Consider the following 26,414-nt stretch of genomic DNA (forward strand, 5'->3'; position numbering starts at 1 on the left):
TTCTTACCGCTGGTGGGGGAAAATAAGTGATAGTCTAGCCTCATTGAGAAATTATTTCATTCTAGTTTTATTTTGGTTTTTTACTTACTTATATACAAATTTTAGAATTATCTTAAGAACTAATTATATGTGTATGTGTGTATGTCTATATGAATATTTTATATGTTGCACGATAAGGGGTTATTTCAAATGCACACAAGCAATTGCCCCAATGTATTTTATAACCAATAGGTTATCTTGTGCATACATATAAATATGTTTGTTTATTAATAGTTGAGTGCATGCATGTTGCATATAGATGCATTCGTGCCTCATATTAATGTATGTGTGTTGCATGTATGCGTGCAACATATAATGTATGCTTGTTGCATATTAATGCATATATGTTTATGTGTTTATTTATGTATACAAATTTATGTTTTATATGTAGCTCCTCGGATTTGCTAAGGCATAAAAGAATGCATGTTCAATGATATTTGAACATATTGCCGAGGGAAAGAATTATTATATAAAATTAGTGGACTATATCAAGTTTATAAATGTTCTACCGGTTTGGAATATTGACAATGATTGTATCAGCAAGATCCGTTTTACATTTATAACGGAAATATAGTATTAAAAGGCATAATATTACAATTACTACTAACACTAATGATAGATGTCCGCTATGATTTCTTAAACTTAACTCACTTAATTTTAATTCGTTGTTGCTGATCGTCTCAATGTCTTCTCGTAGCTTCTTCTGGTCTTCGTTGTCGTCTATTTTATTTATTTGAAGAGTAGTTATGTGGTCTTCTGCAATTTCCTTTATGGTTGTCACGATCGGGTCCAGCTTTGGATTGATGTCGCTCTGCATTTTAAATATCTGCATGCCGATTAAAGTAATGCCTTCAAATCTTGCAGTACACCCAGCCTTGATTGAAAGAATCCCTTGTGCTGGAATCTCTAATATCTGCGTTTTGCCCTTTTGGCAGTCTAAATGGATGGTGGAATTTTTGAATACTTTAAAGATCCAAGTTCTGACCATAATATTGATTTAGTCACTTCCTCATATTTACAGTTGGTGTGGCCGCTTTTTAATAACGCTGAAAGTTCGCATGTTTGATCTAAAGCAGGTTGCCATGGAGATTTGCCTTTGCATATTAAATGGTTGTTAAGGCTTTTTGTACACCTATTTAATTCTGCTTGTGACATCAAAAAATATGAATTGAGTCCAAAGTTGTAAACTAAAAATTCGTTCCTTAGTTTTGCTTTTAGAATTCTTCCATTATATTCATGTGGAATTACTATTAATTTGTATATTTCTGATGATTCACTTTGTATTAAAGGTAGTTCTGCCTTTATGACTAATTTATTGTCCACAATTAATCCTCGTGTTTTCATCAAATTATACACATCTCTTAGTTGTGGCAGCTTACTTACTTTGCTGGCAGCTTGTCTTTTATTAACATTAGTTCTGTTTGTAACTGTGTTGGAGTCAAAAGTGTTGGATTTATTCTTCCGTGGTTTAAATCTATCAGCAATTCTATTACTGCATTTTGTATTTTTTCACATTCGCTCATTAATATCGTGATTTGTGTCACTAACATTTGAAATTGGATGGCCATTTTGTCACGGTTTATGTCCTTTATAATATCGGATTGATATTTGTATATTTGTGTTTGGATTTTAAAAAACTGTGAGTTGACTTCATCTAAATTTTTATGTATTATGTTTGCAGTAGAGTTAATTAAGGAGATTTGAGATTTTAATCTGTCCTTAATTTGATGTTGATTAGCAAGTAATGTTTTGAAATTACTTTCTATTACTTCTTGGTCGTCTGTGTCCATTAACCCGAACAGCATGTTATAAATAGATCCAACCCATTCTAATGGAGCTCTTTTACGTCTTTTATTATTTACAATCAAATCATGATTGTGACTTAAATCTTCGTAGCGTTTTCCTAGTGATAAGGAGATGACTTTGCAAGCCTCTTCAAACTCAGATAAATGCTGGCAATGATCTTTTATTCTAATAATGCAATTTGGCAACAAATTATATTGTTCGAAATATGGATCGAGATCAAAATATATCAGCAAATTCCAAGTAGATGTTATAACGTCCATTTTGCCTAGTGAGTCCATGTAAATTGTAGTATTTTTAGGAATGTGGCTCAATGTTGCACTGTTTTCTTGGGAAATGTGTATATTCATACCAAGAGAAGCTGTTGCCATGTACAGGAACATTAAGATCGAAAGTGCAAACTTACTTATAGGTTGCTTCATCTTAGGTGTGGTTGTAATTGCAGAAGTTCTTACTTCGCTACTTTCTTCATTATTGTCTGCTTTCGTAATAAGTGGACATAATTTGTGAATTGGTCTTTTCAATGTGTTGTTGGAAAGCTTTAACGTCACAACTCGAACACGACCATCACTTCCTTGATGCGTTTCTATAACCTTTCCAAGAGGCCACTTGGTAGGTTGTGTATTTTCATCTTTTACAATGACAATATCTCCTTCTTTAATATTGTTTGCAGGAATTTTCCACTTATTTCTTTGTTGGAGTGTATGTAAATACTCATCTTTCCATTGATTCCAAAAATCTCGATGAATTTTTTGCGTTAATTTCCATTTATTTAACGAAGAAATGTTTACATCTGTACCCGAAGAGGGGGTAGATAATATTGGTTTTCCTATCAAAAAGTGTCCTGGTGTTAACGCATCTATTCCATTATCATCGTTTATGGCATATAATGGACGCGAATTTAACGAAGCTTCTATTTGTGCTAAAACTGTTGACATTTCTTCAAAAGTTAGCTTAGTGTCTCCAACCGCTCTTTTTAAGTGGTACTTCATTCCTTTGACTCCTGCTTCCCACATTCCTCCAAAATGTGGGCCTGCCGGGGGAGAAAAATGCCAAGATATTTGTTCATTCGCCAGAATTGATGACACTTCATTGTTGTTCTTCACTGCATCTTTGAATTCCTTATCAATACATCTGCTGGCTCCAACAAAATTTGTTCCATTATCAGAGTACATGTGAAGACTCTTTCCCCTTCTGGCAAAAAATCTTCTTAACGCTGCTAGAAAAGCTTCAGTTGACAAATCGCTTACAGCTTCTAGATGTATCGCTTTGGTTGAAAGACATACAAATACTGCAACATATCCTTTAAATGATTTCTGTCCACGGCCTTTAGAGCATCTCATCTGAAAGGGCCCAGCATAGTCAACTCCGGCGTAGGTAAAAGGACTTGATGGTGATACTCTGAATTCTGGTAAGTTACCCATCATTTGAGTTGCTGTGATTTGGTTATATCGTATGCATTTGCAACATTTTCTTATACAACTTTTTATTGCATTTTTTAAACCTATAATCCAGTATTGTCTCCGTATTACTGCTTCTGTTAACCTATTTCCACCATGTATAGTGGAATGGTGAGCATCTTTAATTATTAGAGAACTCAAATAGGATTTACATAGAATTATAGGATGCTTTTTGTCATACGATAACTCTGCGTTTGTTAGTCTTCCTCCAACCCTCATAATGCCATTTTTATCTAAAAATGGATTGAGGTTGATTATTTGACTTGTATTACTAATGTGTTTGTCATTCGATAATTTGTTCATTTCATCTTTGAATAATTGCTTTTGAGTTTCTCGAATGATTAAATTTCTAGCTGCTTGGAGTTCGTCTGCAGATAAATTTATAGTTTGATGATTTTTGTTTTTTACCAAATCGAAGTATATATGCTACTACTCTTTGTAGCTTCAACCAACTAGAATATCTGCTTAGAAAATTTTCCATAAATTCAGTTTGGTTCTTTGATGTCAATAATATTCTTGCTGAGTCGCTTGTGTTTACTATTGGCCATTGACTCTCAGATAATTGGAGCCATTTTGGCCCATACCACCAGATGTCTACATTCAATATTTTTTCTACTGGGATTCCTCTTGATGCCACATCCGCTGAGTTGTCTTTAGAGCTTACATGTTTCCACTTTACTTGTGAAGTAAGCTGTTTGATGTCTTCAACTCGATTTCTTATAAATTTGTCCTTGTTCTTTAAATTTTCAATCCATGCTAAGGTTATTGTTGAATCGCTCCATGCATAGATTGTATGACTAATAGTAATTGTTTTCACCACTTTGTTGATTAACTTAGATAATAGGTGTGCTGCGCAAAGTTCTAATTTCGGAATTGTTTTCCGATTTTTTAGCGGGTTTACTTTTGTTTTTGCTGTTAAAAGTTTAACATTGTTCCCTTTTTTTATATATATTACTGCGGCATAAGCTCTTTCTGAAGCATCACATAAGTTCCTATCCATCGTGGAATCCGAACGTTTTCTATTAAGTTCAAATTTTCTATGAACTGCATCCATTCTTTTTGTAGATCTTCTGATAGTAGGTTATCCCAGCTGGATTGCAGAGACCAAAGTTTTTGGATATATAACTTTGCAACTACAATTATGGGAGAGAGCCAGCCCAGTGGATCAAATATTTGAGCAAGTTGAGAAAGAACACTCCTTTTTGTTATACTTTTAGAGTTTTTAATATTAATTTTAAATTGGAATTGATCTTTCTGTGGGTCCCAATGCAGTCCAAGTGTTTTTACAGCTTCATTTTCCTTTATTTGAATTATTTCATTATCTCCAGTATTAGAAATGTTTTCAGTGATACTGTTATGATTTGATAACCATTTCCTGAGATGAAATCCAAACACTTGAAGGTGTTTGCTGATATTTCGCTGTATATATTCACACTCTTGTACTGAATCTGCTCCTGTCATAAGGTCATCCATGTAAAAGTCTTCTTTTATTATTTTTTGTAACTTTTTATTTGGACACTTATTAGCGATTTCAATTAAAGTACGAACTGCTAGATATGGTGCTGATGCGGTTCCATTTTTTGCATATTATTTTCACGCCATACAATCCTGTGGTATTCTTGATCCTTTTTTGCTATTTTAATTTGCCTGAACATTTTTTCTACGTCAGCAGTGATAACAATTTCCCAAAGCCTCCATTTGAGTATGATATCGAATATGTCTCTTTGTAGTTTGGGTCCTGTACACATAATATCATTAAGGCTTCTACCATTGGATGTTTTTGCTGATGCATCAAAAACTACTCGAAGTTTTGTTGTTATATTATTTTCTTTTATAACCGCTTGATGAGGTAAATAATATTTACCTTTTTGACTCTCATCAACTTTTCTCATATGTCCAAGGTCTATATATTCTTTGATGAATTTATTGTATTCTTCTTTGAGTTTATTATTGCTCTTGAATTTATTTTCCATTGATATTAGACGCGCTACTGCTTGCTTACGCGATTCTCCTAGTTCTTTTTCTTTTTTGAATGGAATTTCCACAATAAATCTGCCATCTGCATCTCTTTTGGTAGTTTCTTCGAACTGCTTTAAGGTGATATCATCTTCCTTTATATCTTCACAAGTTGATATGTCTTCGAGTTCCCAAAATCGTTCCAAATTAGTTACCGCTGTCGTTATTTTGCCGGTAACTTTTTCCTTTATTATGTCAGATAATATCCAGCCGAATTTTGTCGCTTGGCCAAGAACACCGTGATCTTTTTTAATTCCGCTTTCAATTATACTGCTAAATACATCTCCACCAATTACCATATCAATTCTGTCTGATTTGTTGAATAACGGATCAGCAAGCGTATATTTTTCCCATATTTTGAAGTTGTAATTAAATGAGAGATCCGGTTGTGCGCTGGTTAAAATTGGTAAAACTACGGCATTTACCTTTTCTTTATGATTACTTAAAAATCTTGGTTTAATTTCAACCTCAATTGTAGCTTTTGATTCGCCTACTACGGCGTCACTTAAACCATATAGTTTTGTTTTTGTTTTCATCCTCGGCAACTTTAATATCTGTGCTGCTTCTTCTGATATTGTGGTTATTTGCGATCCTTGATCTATAAGAGCGCGTTGTAATATATAATCTCCACCTGCTGTCTTTGCTCTTATTTGAGCTGTGGCTAGAATAACCGCTTGTGAAGTAGTTTTTGTGGACATAGCTTTTTTGCTCTCCTCGGTTTCGTTATGTAAAATGTCATGATGGTTTCTAGAACATCTCTTGCAATTGATTTTGCTGTAGCAAATTTCTGCCCATTTATGATTTAGGCACCTGTGGCAGATTTTGTTGTCTTTTACATATTTAAGCCTATCATTAGTTGATATACTTCTAAATCTTTTGCATTGCGCTAATGTGTGACCAACAATTTTACAATAGACACACATCTGTTTGTTTTGTTGTCTTGGGTAAGTCACCGTGTCGTTGGCCTTGAACATATGCTGTTTACGATGGCTGTAAACTTGTTCTTTATCAGCTACTGCTTTCAATGTTTGAAAGTGTTGATCCAAAAAATCTCTTATATCGGACAATTGTTGTATTTCTCTCGTCTTTTTTACTGTTTGCTCGTATAATTTTAATCCTTCTTTGTCTAATCTACGGACAATAATACGTGCAATAAAGGGATCAGCTTCTTCAGTACTTATTCCTAGTGACTCTATTGCGTTAAGACACTCATTCGTAGTATCTAGTAATTGTCTTACGCTTTCAGCATTGTCACTATATTTTTTATATTTGTTTGATCCAATATTCTGTCCCACTGTGTTGTGAACAGAATTCTTTTATTGTCATACCTTTGCTTAAGTAGACTCCATGCTGCTTCATAATTTCTAGTTGAAACTTGCAGATGTTGTATTAATCGCGCAGCTTCGCCTTTTACCGAAAGAAAGAGCTTGATAACTGCTCGTTATTATGTACCATATCTTGGAACACGTTATAAAAGTTTGCCCATTCTTTGATATCGCCATAGAAGGCTGGAATCTTTAATTTTTCTAATTCCAAGTTAGGGCGGTAAGAAATGTTAGGCTGCTCTTTTTGTAGTTTTATTTCATAATTTGGCAGCTCTTCATAATATTCGTCACGTACTTTTTCGTATTATATTTCAATTTCTTCATTGAAATCTAATTTATTTTTCATATTTTCAATATCGTTGTATATTGATTCCAAATGTTTTATTTGATGATTCTTTATGGTTAATTCTAAACTTAGATTTTCCATTTTGTTTCTGAACGTTTCAATTTTTCTCATGAAGTTGGACGTTTTTCGAACCAGATCAAGGTACTTCGCTTGTACTTGAACTACTTCAATTGTTTTTTTCTTTTTCTATTAAAGACATGTCTTCTGCATTACCCATTTTTAAAGCAGTGACAATGTCTTCTATTTTAGTAATGGTGTTGTTGTAGACTTCTTTTATGAAGTAGTCTTCCATACCAATACCATCTGCCATCAGTTTTTCATGATTGGCATCGAACTCTTTCTGGTATTTCCCAAGAGTTTTGATGACATCTTCCACTTTTTGCTTCCTTAGTGGTTTTCCTGTTATAGTGTTGGCAGTGTACAACACTTTTTCGGACAAATCTGCTTGGGCTTCTAGAATTTTTTTTCTATTTATCCCCATTTTGATTACTTTTCCTCTTCTCCTATATGAGTAACTGCTTGGTTTTCTCCAAAGGAATCGTTGGAGGTATATTGATTTGGTCGCCTTGTTGACCTTGCTGTGCCTCGATTCACAGCCGATGAGTATTCCTTTGGATGGCAGTTAGATCACTGCGTTTAGTTTCTTGCTAAAACGGCTTATGTGTTCAGTTTAATACGCGGAAATATACACCCGTCTTACAATTATTATATGTGTGTTCTTAATATGCGGAAATATAGACCCGTCTTACAATTATTGTTTTTTTATTTAAGGATTTTTCTTTTTTCCTTTTTAATTTTGCCTGTATTTTTATAAATAGCAGGGCTTTTTTAATTTGGCTTTTTTAATGTTAAGACTAGCTGTGTCAAATATTTCTTACCGCTGGTGGGGGAAAATAAGTGATAGTCTAGCCTTATTGAGAAATTATTTCATTCTAGTTTTATTTTAGTTTTTTACTTACTTATATACAAATTTTAGAATTATCTTAAGAACTAATTATATGTGTATGTGTGTTATTTCAAATGCACACAAGCAATTGCCCCAATGTATTTTTATAACCAATAGGTTATCTTGTGCATACATATAAATAGGTTTGTTTATTAATAGTTGAGTGCATGCATGTTGCATATACATAATGTATGTGTGTTGCATATTAATGCATATATGTTTATGTGTTTATTTATGTATACAAATTTATGTTTTATATGTAGCTCCTCGGATTTGCTAAGGCATAAAGAATGCATGTTCAATGATATTTGAACAGTAACTAATAAAATTAAAATGTAAAAAAAATAATAATAATCAAAAATAAAAGCCAACAAATTATAAAGATGAATAATTATCAAAAAAATAATTATCATAAATAAATTATAAAAAAAACTGAAAATAAAATAGAAAAATCGGATATAAGTTAGTTTTAAGTATATAATTTAAATTTGAAATTATACAAATGAAGAAATGAAATGAAGTAAATTCATATATATTATAAGGAATACAATAATGTAAAAAAAGTATATAGCAAACAAAAAATTAATTTATATAATGAATAACAAAAAATGTCACTACCAACAATATTGCAACTACCATTAAAATATCTTAAATGATAAGAAATACTGTTATTAAAACCTATGTACAAATTACAAAACTATTCATTTACTATTTTCTAAAAACAAAAAAAGTACTTCTTGAAAAAGATGTTGTAAAATTTTAAAATTTTAATTTGATAGTAGTAATGATTAAGAAAATAAAATGAAATTAATACTAATGTAACCGAAAACAAATAGAATGATTTTGGTAATTTAAAACAAAAAAAAATTGTAAAAACGTCGAACGAGGACGTTCGATTTTAGGGGTGGAGGAGTTAACATCAAATAAGCTACCCCACACTAAACATAATTATTTTTTACTTAGTTATAAGTGGCAACAAGTGCTGACAAATCTAGTGTAATCCTGTGGAACAAAATGTTAACCGTTTCCAACAGTGTCAGCGTTGCTTTAGAGTTTAAGCCTAATTTTAAGAAAAATTAGAATTAAGTCTTTCAGTTGTAATTTACACCTCAATAAAGGAGCTTCATATGCTCCAATAAAAAAAATGTTTTTTATAATTAAAAAACCTAATTTATACAGTGTTAGTGCAGTGCAATACAGTGACCAAGAAAATTATATACAAAAATCTATACAGTGAAGCAAACAAAAACAACAACAACGGGCGCGAAACTAATCAAATCACACCACCGAGCGCGGACTCCAACAAAAATGCAATAACGCTTCAACATAACCAAAGTAAAGACAACACACATCTAAAGCACGCACAAAAGGAATCAAACACAGGAAAATAGGAGAAAACTGGGATAAGAAGCAAAAGGACGCAAACATTAGGACAACCCAAAAATAATTACACTCTCCCAAAATTCCCTTGATGCGAGAAAAAGTAAGTGTATCGCTTATACTTACTACTTACATATATGCATGTACATATGTATGTTTAAAAAACTGGTTTGCCAATTATAACCCTGTTATAACTTTAAATAGTTCAACTAAACGGGTACTAAAATATATTACGGTGTTTCAAAAACCGATATGTAAGTTGATAGAATACATACATACATACAAACCAGTTTATCTGATAATATTGTGCATATACCATATACTTACCAATAATCACATACACATGTATGCTGTGTGCAGGAGTTAAATACATGCAAATCTCAATTCTTCTTTACCATTTTATTTAACTCTCCTTTGTCGTACCGCGATTATAACAACAAGAACCAAAAACAAGTAAGCAAGCGCTAAGTTCGGGTGTAACCGAACATTTTATACTCTCGCAATTTATTTATTTAACTTTATTTATATTAATAATACACAATTTGACCCACATATTCGTCACATATATTGTATAAAGTCCATTGAAAGTCGGAAACCCTAATATTATGTTAGAAGTACCGAGGTCGTCATGTTCGATTAATGGGGCCTTAAAAACCTATGGTCCGATTTCGGCGATTTTTAGAATGGGGCTGCCACACTATAAACATAGTATTTGTGCAAAGCTCTGCACCGATATCTTCACTAGTGCTTACTTTATATATTGTAAAGTAAGCGATTCAGATAGTCTTCAATGTTCTGGTATATAGGAAGTAGGCGTGGTTGTGAAGCGATTTGGCCTATTTTCACTACATATCATTGGGATGTAAGGAAACTATTACAAACCAAGTTTCATTGAAATCGCTTGAGTAGTTCCTGAGATATGGTTTTTGACCCATAAGTGGGTGACGCCACGCCCATTTTCCATTTTGTAAAAAAAATCTGAGTGCAGCTTCCTTCTGCCATTTCTTATGTAAAATTTGGTATTTCTGACGTTTTTCGTTAGTGAGTTAACGCACTTTTAGTAATTTTCAACCTAACCTTTGTATGGGAGGTGGGCGTGGTTATTATCCGATTTATTTCGATTTTCGAACTGTATTAGGAAATGGCTAAAGTAAACGACTGCAGAAAGTTTGGTTTATATAGCTTTATAGGTTTGCGAGTTATATACAAAAAACATATTTGGGGGTGGGGCACCGCCCACTTTTCCAAAAAAATTACATCCAAATGTGCCCCTTCCTAATGGGATCCTATGTTCCAAATTTCATTTTCATAACTTTATTTATGGCTTAGTTATGACACTGTATAGGTTTTCGGTTTCCGCCATTTTGTGGGCGTGGCAGTGGACCGAATTTGCCCATTTTCGAAAGCAACTTCCTCAGGGTGCCAAGGAACATACGTTCCAAGTTTCATTAAGATATCTTAATTTATACTTAAGTTATCGCTTGCACGGGCAGACGGACAGACGGACGGACAGACATCCGGATTTCCAATCCACTCGTCATCCTGATCATTTATGTATATATAACCCCCCCCTCTTATATTTCTTGGTGACACAGACAACCGTTAGTTGAACAAAACTATTATAGTCTGTGCAACAGGTTGCGAAAGTATAAAAAAAATAAATAAATAACCAAACGAAGTGTTAACGAGAATCTGTACTAATACGATTAATTACAACAAAAAAATAAAACAAATCGCGTATTTTAGTAAATTCACGGGGATAATAACTCTTATTTACTTAAAAGAGTTTCGGTTTTCGACATTTATCAGTTAACACTATCAGTTAACAACAAAAACTTTATCTTATCAAATTTTCACTTCTAAATGAGCACAGACTCAAAAGAATCTAAATCAAGTCAATTTTTACAAATTCCAAAAATGGCTGATGAAGATAAACCACAAAGCACACCTTCAGAAGCTACACGCTCAAAGCATGGTACAAAGCAGAAAAGATCAAAAGATATTTCAATATCAAGATTCATCACTGAAAGTGATAATTTTATAAACTATTGCACAAGATTTAAAGCTTCCCCTATTGCTGACATCACGAAATCGGGTTTAAAGGCAAAACTCGAAAGTGTTCACGAATTATGGGCCCGCCTTCTGGTAGCGTACAATGCAGTCATTGAAGCTGACGACGCTGAACTCCCAGAGACGACAGCCAAATTAGCGCCACTAATCCCCCTCCCAGAGTAGTCACAACAACAAAAGAAGACCTATATAAAGGCATGTATCTAAATTTACCAACTTGTGATACTGAAGTTTTTACTGGATGTTATGACCAATGGCCGTCTTTCCGGGACATGTTCACAGCCCTTTACATAAACCATCCTAGACTTGCAGAAGCACAAACCCTATGCCAACTAATTTACAAAACACAAGGGGAAGCAGGCATTATCGTCAAGCAATTCGATTTAAATGGCGAAAACTTTAAGCTGGCTTGGGAAGCACTAGTTCAAAGGTATGAAATTAAAAGGGTAATGAAAGAAAACCCCATAAAAACTATATTACATTACCCAAAAATTATACAAGAAACCAGTAACTATTTGTGCGGAAAAACTCCCTCAGGCTGCGTTACTACGATGGGAACAATCACTTGACGATAGAAGAGTACTGCCCACATGGGAGCAAATGAAAAAATTCCTCGCTGTTCAGTACGAGATAGCTGAGCGAATGGGCATCCAAAATATGAATATATCAAGTCATCAAAATGAGTCGAGTAAAACCTCGTTTAAACCTCAAGCCAGCAATAATCTGCAATATAATAGACATGTCAATAAAAGTCACACATTCGTTTCAAATCAAAATAATCAACGGCAATCGTTGTGTTAAATCTGTAAAAGAGGTCATAAATTAAGACCTTGCGAGAGATTAAAAATATTACCCGCTTCAGAAAGAAACAATCTTGTTCGGCAACACAAACTTTGCAAAAACTATCTGTCAAACTATCATATGACAAAAGACTTTGAAAGCAAATTCAATTGTGTATATTGTCAACGAAGACATCACTCATTGCTTCATATTAACAACTTTCAAAATATGAAGCAAAATCAATTTCAAAAAACCACGGGGTTAGTCGCTACGACCACATCAAATAATCCCGAAACACAAATCCCGAAAAAAGGGAAGAACAACCATGTTGCTCTAAAGCAGCAAAAATTCAAGCGCTTCATTCAGAAAATGAAAGCAAAATTCTTTTACCCACTGCGGTCATCACCATTGAATATATAGGTCGATACGTCATACGACTACCACGGAAACAAGAATTTCCTGACACACTCGCCTACTTAGAAAAGTTGAGCTCAAAGAAGAATATGATGGGGTCTTAGAAGAATATCTCCAATTAGATCACATGGATGAAGTAGGCCCATGCGAAAAAATCATTAACGGCAAATACCACTCATTCTACTTGCCACATCATGCAGTAGTGAAGCCAGACAAAAAAACAACAAAGTTTAGAGTTGTTTTCAACGCCTCAAGGGCCACTAGCACGGGGAATTTCCTCAATGATATTCTATTCACGGGACCCACACGCCAACCAGATTTAATGCTCCTCATATTAAATTGGCGTATATACAAATACGTATTCAATGGGGACGTCGAAAAAATGTATCGACAATTAGTCATACATGAAGATGATCAAGATTTTCAGCGAATTATTTTCGAAAATCTCCCAATAGTCCACTACGCGACTTTAAATTAAAAACAGTTACCTTTGGCGTAAACTGTGCCCCATACTTAGCCATTCGTACACTTCACGAATTGGCAGAAGACACAAAGTCAGAATTTCCTCTGGCAACACAAGTGTTAAAAACACAAACATATGTGGACGATATCCTGTCTGGAAGCCACAGTCTTCCACAGGCAGACGAGTCCCTATCACAAGTAATAAGTGCCCTCAGCACCGCAGGGTTCCCCTTAAAAAGATCACAGGTAATCACCCAAATATATTAAAAACAAGTAAGGAAGGGCTAAGTTCGGGTGTAACCGAACATTTTATACTCTCGCAATTTATTTATTTAACTTTATTTATATTAATAATACACAATTTGACCCACATATTCGTCATATATGGTGCACAAAGTCTATTGCAAGTTGGAAACCATAATATTAGGTTAGAAGCACCGAGGCCCTCGGTATATGGGGCCTTAAAATCTTATGGTCCGATTTCGGCGGTTTTTAGAATGGGGCTGCCACACTATAAACATAGTAATTTTGCAAAGCTCTGCACCGATATCTTCACTAGTGCTTACCTTATATGTTGTAAAGTAAACGATTCAGATCGTCTTCAAAGTTCTGGTATATAGGAAGTAGGCGCGGTTGTGAAGCGATTTGGCCTATTTTCACAACATATCACTGGGATCTAAGGTACCTATTATAAACCAAGCTTCATTGACATCGGTCGAGTAGTTCCTGAGATATGGTGTTTGACCCATAAGTGGTCGACACCACGCCCATTTTACATTTTGTAAAAAAACCTGAGTGTAGCTTCCATCTGCCATTTCTTAGGTAAAATTTGGTGTTTCTGACGTTTTTGGTTACTGAGTTAACCCACTTTTAGTAATTTTCAACCAAACCTTTGTTTGGGAAGGGGGCGTGGTTATTATCCGATTTCAGTCATTTCTGGACTGTATTGGATGTATAAGGAAAAAAACGACTGCAGAAAGTTTGGTTTATATAGCTCTATTGATTTGCGAGATATATACAAAAATCCTATTTGGGGGCGGGGCCACGCCCACTTCCCAAAAAAAAATTACATCCAAATATGCCTCTTCATAGTGCGATCCTTCATTTTATTTCCATAGCTTTATTTATGGCTAAGTTATGGCACTTTATGTGTTTTCGGTTTTCGCCATTTTGTGGGCGTGGCGGTGGTCCGATTTTCTCATTTTCGAAACAAACCTTCCTATGGTGCCAAGAAATAAGTGTGCCAAGTTTCATCAATATATCTTAATTTTTACTGAAGTTACAGCTTGCACAGACGGACGGACGGACAGACAGACATTCGGATTTGAACTCCACTCTTCACCCTGATCACTTTGGTATATATAACCCTATATCTAACTCGTTTCGTTTTGGGTGTTACAAACAACCGTTATGTGAACAAAACTATAATACTCTCTTTAGCAACTTTTGTTGCGAGAGTATAAAAAAAACAATTGTTCACATTACTTGCATGCCTACAAGTATAACCTCACATACATAGTGACATTTAAGTTACTAGAAACTCTAATATAATTTCAAATTTAAGAGAAAAAGTAAACAATATTCGTATATAAAAACAAGTAAGGAAGGGCTAAGTTCGGGTGTAACCGAACATTTTATACTCTCGCAATTTATTGATGTAATTTTATAAAGATAACAGAATTCGACCCATATATTGGGTATAAAGTTCAATAGAATAACGAAAATCATCACAAATAGTATATGGGGACTGAGGTAATTCCTAAACCGATTTCACTCGTTTTCACCACCAAGATACAATGTATCGAAGACTATACGCTCACTTATTTTAATATTACTTATAATTAGGTATATGGGATCTGGGGGAAGTTATGACCCGATTTTTACCATTTCAGGTACAGAGAGAAACTGTTAAAAAAAAATCAGAGAGAATGAATTACATTAAAATATCTGAGGGATTTACCTAAGTATATTTTCGGTGAAAAATTACCCTTAGGCATTGAGTTCTTCATGTTCGATATCTGGGGCCCTGAAAAGTCATCGTTCGATTTTGACAATTTTTTCACAAGTGATGCAACAGATCATATACAGTGTTTGTGTAAACTTTTATTTCGCTATCTTCATTGGTTCCTAATATATCTTAATATATTAAAATCACGTGTCACATTGTTTGTTTTCGATGGACTCCTAAAGTACTGAACCGATTTTAATGAAATTTTTAACACTGTGTGCAGTTTGGTCCAACTTGAAAGATAGGATAGTTTATAACTCTCCTTATAGTCGCATTATTTATTTATTGCAAATTATTTGTTTATTATTAGCAAAGAGCTATCCACCAGTTGGTGGCGCTAAGTACGCTATGTAACAGTAGATGGCGCTATATTTATTTTTAAATGTTCATGGATTTAGGCTGTCAAAAAGCTGCCACTTGCCAAAAACATTAAATGAAAATGCGTTGTTTGAAGTTAATATTATTTGTGGTAAAGTTATACGAATCTATGACTTCCAATATTTTAAATTTAAGAAAAAATCACATACAATCCGTGAAATAAATAAAGTTATGTACATATGTATGGTCAGACAAATAAGCAATGAACAGAGTTCAAAAAGCGTTTTAACTATTTCAAATAAAAATTGGGCGGGGCGAACTTCGCCGGGTCAGCTAGTCTTAATATATAAAAATCACGTGTCACGTTGTTTGTTTTGGATGGACTCCTAAACTACTGAACCGATTTTAATGAAATTTTTAACACTGTGTGCAGTTTGGTCCAACTTGAAAGATAGGATAGTTTATAACTCTCCTTATAGTCGCATTATTTATTTATTGCAAATTATTTGTTTATTATTAGCAAAGAGCTATCCACCAGTTGGTGGCGCTAAATGCGGTATGTTACAGTAGATGGCGCTACATTTCTTTCTAAATTTTCATGGATTTAGGCTGTCATAACAAAAGCTGCCACTTGCTAAAAACATTAAATGAAAATGCGTTGTTTGAAGTTTATATTATTTGTGGTAAAGTTATACGAATCTATGACTTCCAATATTCTAAATTTAAGAAAAAATCACATACAATGCGTGAAATAAATAAACTTATGACATATGTATGGTCAGACAAATAAGCAATGCTGCCACTCTTTTCCAGTAAATCTTCCTCGAATTTGGGAGATTTCAGAGGAATTTAGGAAATCGCAGAGTTGATTTCTACATGTATTTCCTAAATGCAAAAAAAAAATTTCATTTATTTGCATTTAGGTATATAATTTTGTATGGCTAATGCCCGGTTTCACCATACTTCCATACTTAAGTTGTGCCTAAATAAAATCTTAGCTAAGTATTGTTGAAAACTGAGTAGTCGTTTGCGTTTCACAGTCAATGCTTAATTTCTATAAAATTTTATTATGATACTAGCAGACCCGGCCACACTTTTTGTGGCTAAGGTATACATTAAATTAGTAAATCTTTCAATGCAGAGAAAAAATTCTTACGCATAAAGACGAAAACGTTAAAGCCGATCAATTTTAAAATGATTGATAGACATTATTGTTGATCTGTGTTAAGCGTAAATCATCATAATTTGTAAAACTTTGATTTTTTTAATCGTATATTGGAGAAAGTAACAAATGACCAAATTTCATAGTTGGCTTTATCTTGGCTTTGGTGACGATATTGATTACCTTCTTCACAGCCAGTCTTGTTCTTTTGCAAAGTTTGATGTTGATTTATGTTACGCAACATGATGAAAACTCACACAACTTTTAATTTCAAGTGAGTGGGGATAGTCCAGCAATTTTAAATAGTCTGTGGGGTAATTTAATATGTCATCCTGGTTTGTAGCTGTGTCAACTGTCCTTTAACGAAATTCTAAATTGTCGCATTAAGATCAAAGCGATCGTTGTTTTTTTTACCACCAATATAGGTCATTCAATCAGTCATTTATGTTTAGTATATTATTGTGTCATGTCAGGAAAAACACGATGAATTAGCTCCTCTTTCGAGGCCATGAAGTGACAGAAACCCGTTAAAAATGTTATTAATCCATCGAGGTGTCAACTGCGTCGCTACCATTTTCAACTATTTCTACAATCGCAATATGATATTGTTGGAAAAACACTCGTATGTTATTTGTTAATTGGCGATTCTTTATGTGTCGCCACAAATTAGATGATTTTAGGAATGTGATTAGCTCGGCAGCAACAGTTGATCCAGGAATAGTCTGGCGAAAATCACCTGCCAACAGAATCATGGCTTCACAAAAAATATTTTCGTTGTCGCGTAAATCTTTTAATGTCCTTTGCAGTACCTCCAGCGACTTGAATATCTGGAAACTCTACTTTACAGCTCTTTTTTTTGGCAATTTTGCAGAATTTTGTGTTTCGTTGATTTTAGGAGTAATTTCAAGACCGAATTGCCGTTTGTCTGCCTACTAACAGGTGCCAAGTTGCCCCTATTCCCATTATAACTGGGCGTTGAAAATGAGTGAAATCGGTTCAGGAATTACCTCATCCTCATGTACTATATATGCTGATTTTCGTTATTCTATTGGACTTTATTTCAAATTGTGTGTAATAAAATTACATCAATAAATTGCGAGAGTATAAAATGTTCGGTTGCATTTCCCTACTTGTTACAAATTGTTATAGGCTATCGACACAGCCTTATACAATTGAACAATGATAAAAATATTTTAACAGAGCAACAATGACAACTTTCAAAATATTATTATTTTTTGTTTTGTATTTTTTTTTCAAATTTTCTTGTCAATTCAAATAAAATCATCTTCTTGTTATCTTCCTCACAATTTTTCGATATATACTTACTTTCTAATCCTTCCCTGGCCTTCCATAAATATGTCAAAACTGAAATTAGCCAGATCGGTTTGGCCCTTCTCGAATTTTTTCGAGACTAACGACACAAATTGTTTGTATGGGGTATTAGAAAATTGTGGATTTAAGACTTTTTCAGGCAATTTTTCTAATTTTTCTCTCCGTAAAAACCATCCCGGTACCTCTAAAAACATTCTAAACAAAGAACTTGCGAAATCGGTTCAGAGGTTCTCGAGTTATGCGCTTAGCAACACATTTTGCAATTCATTTTTATATTATAGATATGGCAACGTTATGGGCAACATATGTTTTACAAATGTCATTCATAAAAATATTTTTGAAATATTTAAATTATAACAGACAATACATAAATTTGCGAGGAAAATTATGTCAAAAATTGATGAAAACAACAAAAGAACCCCAAATTTCATCACTAGCGAGTCGGAGCACCTATGGGAACTGAAGGAAAAGTATAAGATGTTATTGAGTGCAAACGAACGGACACTTGACCTACGCTACGAAAGATGTCGCTGAAAATTCAAAGCAAATTCAAAACAAAAATCAGCTGTTATTTAGCGTGTTGGAGAGCCATCTTCTTTATTTGTTTACACGCTACACAACAAAACAAAGAACGAACTTCGCCAAAAATATTTAAATTGATCAGAGACGTTATTCCCTGAATATATTAACATTCCATACAAATAAATGGCCTTGAACAGAGTTCAAAAAGCGTTTTAATTATTTCAAATAAAAATTGGGCGGGGCGAAGTTCGCCGGTTCAGCTAGTTTATATATTAATATATTAATATTCATATAACTCTGGGATTCACCAAACACGGGACCCTCCAGAGATTAATTTACCATCACATCTCAAAAAGTTAAAGCTGAAAGCTAAAAAACAAAAAAATCAAATTACGTATTGAAAAATATAAAATTATTCAAAGTCGGGGTGATTTTCATTCGATTAAATTTGCGTACAGTAGCGGATCGAAATATGGTGTTGAGATCGAAACGTTTGTTAAATGCAATGAATGCAATCGTTAATACCGTTTTTTACACATTTCATTAGTTTGAAATTATTAACAAAAAATATATATATATTCCAAAATTTATAGAAATTATATATATTGAAAATTTATTAAAATTAAATAATAATAAAGAATTTTGGTATATATTTAAAAGTAAAATTCCTTCAAAATGACTAACCCACACAATATAATTAGACCATCATTACTAAGTAATAATTCTACACCAACCCAACCAACAACTTCTAATCCTACAACCCAAGTGTCTCCCGAACTAAATAACTTAATAAAAAACATCGTAACTCAAATACTACAGACAGACGGACAAAACATAATTCAATCATTCTTAAACAATAGTTCAAATCACAACATTACAGATCAGTCAATAGACGAACGATTCAGAAATGACATGAGCGAAATGGACAAAATCCCCGACGTGGTTCGTTCATTAAGACAGTTTTCAGGAAACGCTTCAGAGTTTAGTTCCTGGAAAAAAAGCGTAGAACGTATCTTAAAGATATACGAACCTTCAAAAGGAACACCACGATATTTCGGTATATTAAATGTTATTAGGAACAAAATAATAGGAAAAGCAGACGTAGCATTAGAATCGTATAACACCCCTCCAGATTGGACGGCAATATCACGTTGTTTAACAACCCACTACGCTGACAAACGAGACATTGGTACATTAGAATATCAAATGACCTTGTACAAGGTAGGTTAACTATTAATGAATTCTATCAAAAGGTATATTCGCATCTATCGTTAATTCTCAACAAGATAGGATGCATGGAGGTAGGAGAAGAATCAATACATTTACCAACCGAAAACTGCCTTGCAAAAGCACTAGATACCTTCATTAGGGGACTTTCAGGAGATCTCTCTAGACTCCTCGGAATTAAAGAACCGAAAAGTCTTCCCGAAGCTCTATATATTTGTTTAAAACTCGAAAATCAGAGTTTTAGAGCACAATATGCATATAACCAAAAAATACAATTTTTCACCAAACTATCGACAGCAACAAAATCCACAACAACAATTCGTTCAATTAAAACAGTTCCAACCAAAATATATGCAGCCTCCAAACCAACAATTTCAGCAAACTAAATTTCACCCTGAATTAGCTTACATTCCACAACTAAATCAAAATTTTAATCCTTATGGTCAACAACGGTATCCTCAATATCCTGTGAACCAACAACATAATAGCCAACATCAAAGAAATCCTCCTCTAAGGCCACCAAAACCATCTCAACCAATGGATGTAGACGTTAGCTTTAGAACAAATGCTATTAACTATGCAAACCGACCAATGCCTGGTTTTCACTAGGTCAAAATAATTGACATCAAAAACTGCCTAAACGAACAGCTGTGCTTTTGGTGGCAAATGCGTTTTCATTACAACATCCAAACTGACCGAATGTCGATACTGCAGTGCCTTTCAAAAAATGATTGACCACCTGTTTTCATTTATGTCAATTGTGAACAGGCAATTGTGAACAGGCAATTTTGACAGCTGTTAAATTGAAGATATAATTATTTTTAACTAAGTGCGTGAAAGTGTAAAAATGAATAAAAATAGAAAAATTACAATAGTAACTGCGGCGTTATGTCTTATAACGTCATTAAAAGCTTGGAAAAAGAAAAGGACTCAGCAAAGGAAACCAAAGCAGTGGTGGATTAGACCAGGATTAAGGAATCGTTGCACCAGTGGATTTTACTCCACACTTCGATCCAAGCTGGTTTCTCAGGACCCAAAGTGGTTGAAGAACTTCCTGAGGATGACTCTGGAAGATTTCGATTTTTAGTGGTGCGTCTTACTCCATATATTTACAAAAGAAACACACGATTCCGTGAAGCGATCTCGGTCGGTGAAAGACTGGCGGTAACACTACGCTATTTAGCCACAGGTTATAACTTCTCGAGTTTGATGAGTGTTTTTCTATTGGGGAAAACTACCATCTGCCATATAGTGCATAACACGTGTAGTGCAATTTTTAAAGCTTTAAAGGACGAATTTTTAAAAGTGAGTATTCATGCCTATTCACGTTAGTCAGTGATAAAATATAAAATATTTTCTAATAAGGTTCCAAACACTCATGAGGAATGGACAGAAATAGCGGAACGTTTTTACCAGCGATGGAATTTCCCTAATTGTTGCGGTGCGTTGGATGGGAAACATATAGCGATTCAGGCGCCTGCGAACTGCGGTTCTGAGTATTTCAACTACAAGAAATACAATAGCATCGTTTTGATGGCTATGGTTGATGCCGACTATAAATTTTTATTTGTTGAAGTTGGAGCTTATGGTCGGGAATCTGATGGAGGCGTTTTCGCAAGGTAAAACTAATATAAAATAATATCATTGAACGTTAATAACTAAAAAACATTATTATTTTTCAGATGTGCTCTTTCGACGGCACTTGCAGAAAACAGTTTAAATTTTCCGCCAGCGAAGTCACTTCCACATGAAAGTGATGAAATGCCATTTGCCATTGTAGCTGACGACGCTTTTCCTTTAAAAACATACTTAATGAAACCATTCAGCTTCCGCAATCAAGTGATGTCGTACAAAATATTTAATTATAGGCTATCCAGAGCAAGAAATGTGGTGGAAAATGTGTTTGGCATTTGTGCATCGCGTTTTCGGATCCTCAGAAGACCAATGGACGTTACTCCCGAACATGCGACAATTATTGTCCTCGCGATTTGTGTATTACATAATTATCTATTAATACGCAAGTCTATATATATACGAATGTCTGACGTAGACAAAGACACAAATGGCATTATCGATCCAGGTAATTGGCGAATGGAGTTGGGGGAAAATGGAATGCTTCCATCAGTTCGGCCAAGCAGTGTTTTAGGTAGACCAGCAGACAGCGCGATAAATGTCCGTGAAAGATTTATGGAGTATTTCATGACTCCTCATGGAGAGGTTGAATGGCAATATAATAGGACAATATTGCATAACTCTTCTTTGTAGTTTACTCCTATCTTTCTCATTTATAAATGTGTAATTCTATAATTTAACTTATTTTGTAAATACAAAATATGTTCATTATACCTATTTTAAAAACTTTCTGAATTTTAAATAAAACAAAAGTTATATCATTTTGAATTCAATATATATTTATATAATTCATTTCTTATTTTATATTTATTATTGTATTACTAATTATAAAAATACTAAGTTCATTTAAAAATATATATAAAAAGATATAAAAAAGGAACATTTGGTACATCATTTCATTTGACTAGTTAAAGATTTTATATTTAAACGGCATTATGCTGAGCTATAAAATAACAGCAAAATTATGTTTTATTACATATACAATTCTGCAACTGTTTTTACCGTGTGAATTTCTGCTGATACTTAAATATCAACTCACATATGTCCCGCTTGAATTCTCTGGCCGGTTGTGGAGATTCTTGGTCCCACTCACGGCCGTTTGATGCCACAAAGTTGCCTAAATCATCCCAAGCATCAGTTTTTGTAGCAGATGTGAGGGTCTCCAGCGTACGTTGAACTACTTCAATGTATCCATCGTCGTTTTTTTGAACACGACGTTTCCTTAAATTGGGTCGTGAAGTAGATGGCGTTGGTGGAATATCGCCAGATACCGTTTCCGACTCAAACAATATTGTTGGAGTGGTCAGGGTCGACGAGCTGTCCTATAATAACAAATAAACACATGAAAAATAAATATTAATATTTTTTTTATAAATTATTATATATACATATATATACTTACATTTATTAAATTTGAAGTGGTGCTCGCTTCAACATTTAATGTAGGCTCGAGGAACTTTAGCGATTTGTAGAGTGGGTTCATAGTAGGCGTTCTTCCAGCACCTTGTCCACTTTTTGTATGAGCCCTTCGGTTGAAGGCCGCCTAAAAGATATATATATATTGCAATTTGTTGTGTACTATTGTGTACTATATGTGAAAAACTTACGCGAAAAGAACAACGAAGGCTGTTCCACTTGGCTGATACTTCGGCTCGTGGCATATTTAGTGTTTCTGCCACTTCATGCCACTGAGCCTCACGCAAATTCCTATCGCGATAATCCGCGGAAAGGAAATTCCAGGTTCCTTCCCTTGACTCCACTTCTTGAATTAGTTGCTCAGTCTCCTCCGCTGTCCACTTTGCGTTCATTTTTCGCACCCGCTTGATGCTTGGAATTAACATTTCTGTATTTGCACTCATTTCTTCTGCCATTTTGAAACTGAAAAAGGTTGGAATAATACATTAATTGAAATTAGAAAATATAATAAAACACTTACCTTGAAAAGCGAAAAATCTTTTTTATTTATTTTTGCACATCATTCGCGAGGCAAATGGAAATAATTTGCCAACATGTTGGCAAATCTAATTTTGATGTCAAATATTGCCACATAACGTATTTTGATTGTTTTCATTTCGCTGTCAATTTAAATTGCCGTTCGTTGGCAAATATGCCGGCAAACGCAACTGACACCATATGACAACCCGTTTTCATTATTTTGACAGCATTTGACGTCAAATATGACCTAGTGAAAACCAGGCTCAAGTCTCCAAGATTCAGGCAAAAGGCCACTAAATAACACTTCCATGATTAACCATCCACCACCGAAAATTCAAAGAAATTTTCATGCTTTGAACCTAAAAACGAACAGAATTACCAGTACGATAATGACCAAACTACCGACTACCAATACAGTGACTATAACTACAATACCATTAATAATGTAGAAAGTTATAAAGATGAACCATCTGTAGATCTGACAGATATACATTTTTTAGGTTAAATAGCTCTTCCTTGCCTTATTTCAAATGCAAAACGGAGAGCGGACAAATTTTAAAAATATTAGTAGATACAGGCTCAAATAAAAATTATATTCATTCAAATTTAGTTCCAAATCCTAAAGAAAACGATAACTCTTTTTTAGCAAATTCTGTTGGTGGTAAAATCTTAAATCTATTTAATATCGAAGAATGTAAACTAAAGTTTTTCTTATTACCAGCTCTTTCAACTTTTCACGCAATTCTTGGAAATGATAGTTTAAAAGAATTATCAGCAGTAATACTACAGAAAATTTTATGATCGTAGCAAATAAACGTAAAATTCAACTCCACCAATATAAAGTTCAAGACGTTAATGCTATTCTAATCCGTGATGAACATATGAATGCTTCAGAAAAATACCAAATTAAACAACTTTTACATAAACATAAAAACTTATTTTCAGAACCCAACGAAAAATTAACCTATACGACAAAAGTAATATCAGAAATTAGAACGAACTCAGATACTCCTATTTATTCAAAATCTTACCCATATCCTATTAGCCTAAAACAAGAAGTAGAAGAACAAATAAATAAATTACTAGAAGACGGTATTATAAGAAAATCTAGATTACCATACAACTCACCAATATGGGTTGTACCAAAAAAAGACGACGCATTTGGTGAAAATAAATTTAGACTGGTTATCGACTACAGAAAATTAAATACGGTCACTATTGCAGACAGATATCCCATACCCGAGTAATCGATTTAAAAAGCGGTTTTCACCAAATTCCCCTTAAAGACTCCGACGTGGAGAAGACAGCATTTTTAGTGAACAACGGAAAATATGAGTTCACTAGACTCCCCTTTGGACTAAAAAATGCTCCATCCATATTTCAACGGACATTAGACGACATACTCAGACAACACATAGGAAAAATATGTTATGTCTATATAGACGATATAATCATATTTAGCAAAGACATAGAATCACATACGGAACATATTGATATAATTTTTAATACTCTTTGTAAAGCTAACATGAAAGTGCAAGCAGACAAATGCGAATTCTATAAAGGTCAAGTAGAATTTTTAGGTTTCATAGTTTCTTCTGCTGGCATTTCCACAAACCCATCTAAAGTAAAAGCCATTGAAAATGTTCCATATCCCAAAACACTTAAAGATCTTAGATAATTTTTAGGTCTTTCCGGATATTATAGACGCTTCATAAAAGACTACGCAAAATTAGCGAAACCACTTACGAATTTACTTCGAGGTGAAGAAGGTAGAATTTCTAAAAATATTTCAAAGAAAATTAATATCCATTTAACGGAAGAAGCCAAAGAAGCATTCGGCAAAATTAAATCTGCTCTCATCTCAAAAGACGTAATACTGCAATATCCGAATTATAATACAGAATTTAATCTCACAACAGACGCTTCAGAATATGCACTAGGCGCAGTATTAGAACAAAACGGTAACGGTTCAGTAATAAATGGAATATTTACCTCAGAAAAAATAATAGGCAGAATTCAAGAAATTTATCCAATACATTTTTGTAATTACAAAGTTAGACACACCCAAACGAAGGTTAAGGATTTAGAATCGAATGAAGAACAGGAAAACCAAATACTTATAGAACATAAAAGAGCACACCGAAATGTAATTGAAAACAAAAAAAAAAAATTTAGAAAAATTTTATTTTCCAAAAATGTTACAGAAAATTACATCAATAGTTAAACAGTGCAGCATTTGCGCAGAAAACAAATACGATAGACATCCTTATAATCCAGAAATTTAAGCAACTCCAATTCCAAAATATCCAGGGCAAATAGTACATATCGATATATATATAGCCGATAAACATTTAATATTAACAGCAGTTGACAAATTTTCCAAATACGCACAAGCAAAATTAATAAATTCAAGATCTTCAGAAGACATACGGGAACCACTTAGACAAATAATTTTCAATTTCGGAGTACCTCAGAATATCATAATTGATAACGAAAAATCTTTAAACGCCCACTCAATAATTTTTATGTTAAAAGATGAACTTAGGATTAATATACATAGAATACCTCCACACACCAACACAGCTAATGGACAAGTAGAACGTTTCCATTCCACTTTATCAGAAATAATAAAATGTTTAAAATCAGAAAATACTGAAAGATCCTTTTCAGAGCTTCTCGACAGAGCAGTTTACGAATACAACTACTCCATACATTCAACTACGGGACAAAAATCTATCGAATCATTTTTTGGACGCAGAATATATACCAACCCTGAACAATATGAAAAAGCAAGACAGAATAACATTCAAAGATTTAGGCAGAAACAAGAACAAGACTTAATTTTTCACAATAAAAATAGAAAACCATTTAAAGCATATAACGTTGGAGAAACCATTTACATCAAAATTAATAAAAGATACGGCAATAAACTAACTTCAAGATATAGAAAAGAAATAGTAAAAGAAAATCATAATTCTACAGTGGTAACTCAAACGGGCAAAATAATACAAAAAAGCCTTATAAAAATAGAACAAAACACTAATTCTAATCTTTTGAGATTGTTTTCTGCGGCAACAACAGAAAAATTGCAATATATTACAATAATACATTATAAACAATAATAATGAAAAAACAAGTAAGGAAGGGCTAAGTTCGGGTGTAACCGAACATTTTATACTCTCGCAATTTATTTATTTAACTTTATTTATATTATATAATACACAATTTGACCCACAT

General features: G+C 33.7%; 2 protein-coding genes across 2 annotated transcripts; one reads left to right on the forward strand and one right to left on the reverse strand.

Moving 5' to 3' along the window:
- The first annotated feature begins 19,969 nt into the window (after positions 1-19,969).
- Positions 19,970-21,936, forward strand: LOC128923497 (putative nuclease HARBI1). The gene is made up of 3 exons (XM_054235755.1): positions 19,970-20,915; positions 20,976-21,229; positions 21,293-21,936. Exons 1-3 carry the CDS (start codon positions 20,820-20,822, stop codon positions 21,873-21,875), a joined length of 933 nt encoding a protein of 310 aa, XP_054091730.1. The 5' UTR covers positions 19,970-20,819; the 3' UTR covers positions 21,876-21,936.
- Positions 21,937-22,240: 304 nt separating this feature from the next.
- LOC128923527 (uncharacterized) lies at positions 22,241-23,382 on the reverse strand. The gene is made up of 3 exons (XM_054235793.1): positions 22,850-23,382; positions 22,645-22,785; positions 22,241-22,564 (listed from the first exon to the last, which is right to left on the reverse strand). The coding sequence occupies exons 1-3, from the start codon at positions 23,111-23,113 to the stop codon at positions 22,241-22,243; spliced, it is 729 nt and encodes a 242-aa protein (XP_054091768.1). The 5' UTR covers positions 23,114-23,382.
- Positions 23,383-26,414: the final 3,032 nt, after the last annotated feature.

This window comes from Zeugodacus cucurbitae, chromosome Y (genome assembly GCF_028554725.1).
Source record: "Zeugodacus cucurbitae isolate PBARC_wt_2022May chromosome Y, idZeuCucr1.2, whole genome shotgun sequence".
Classification (NCBI taxonomy): Eukaryota; Metazoa; Arthropoda; class Insecta; order Diptera; family Tephritidae; genus Zeugodacus; species Zeugodacus cucurbitae.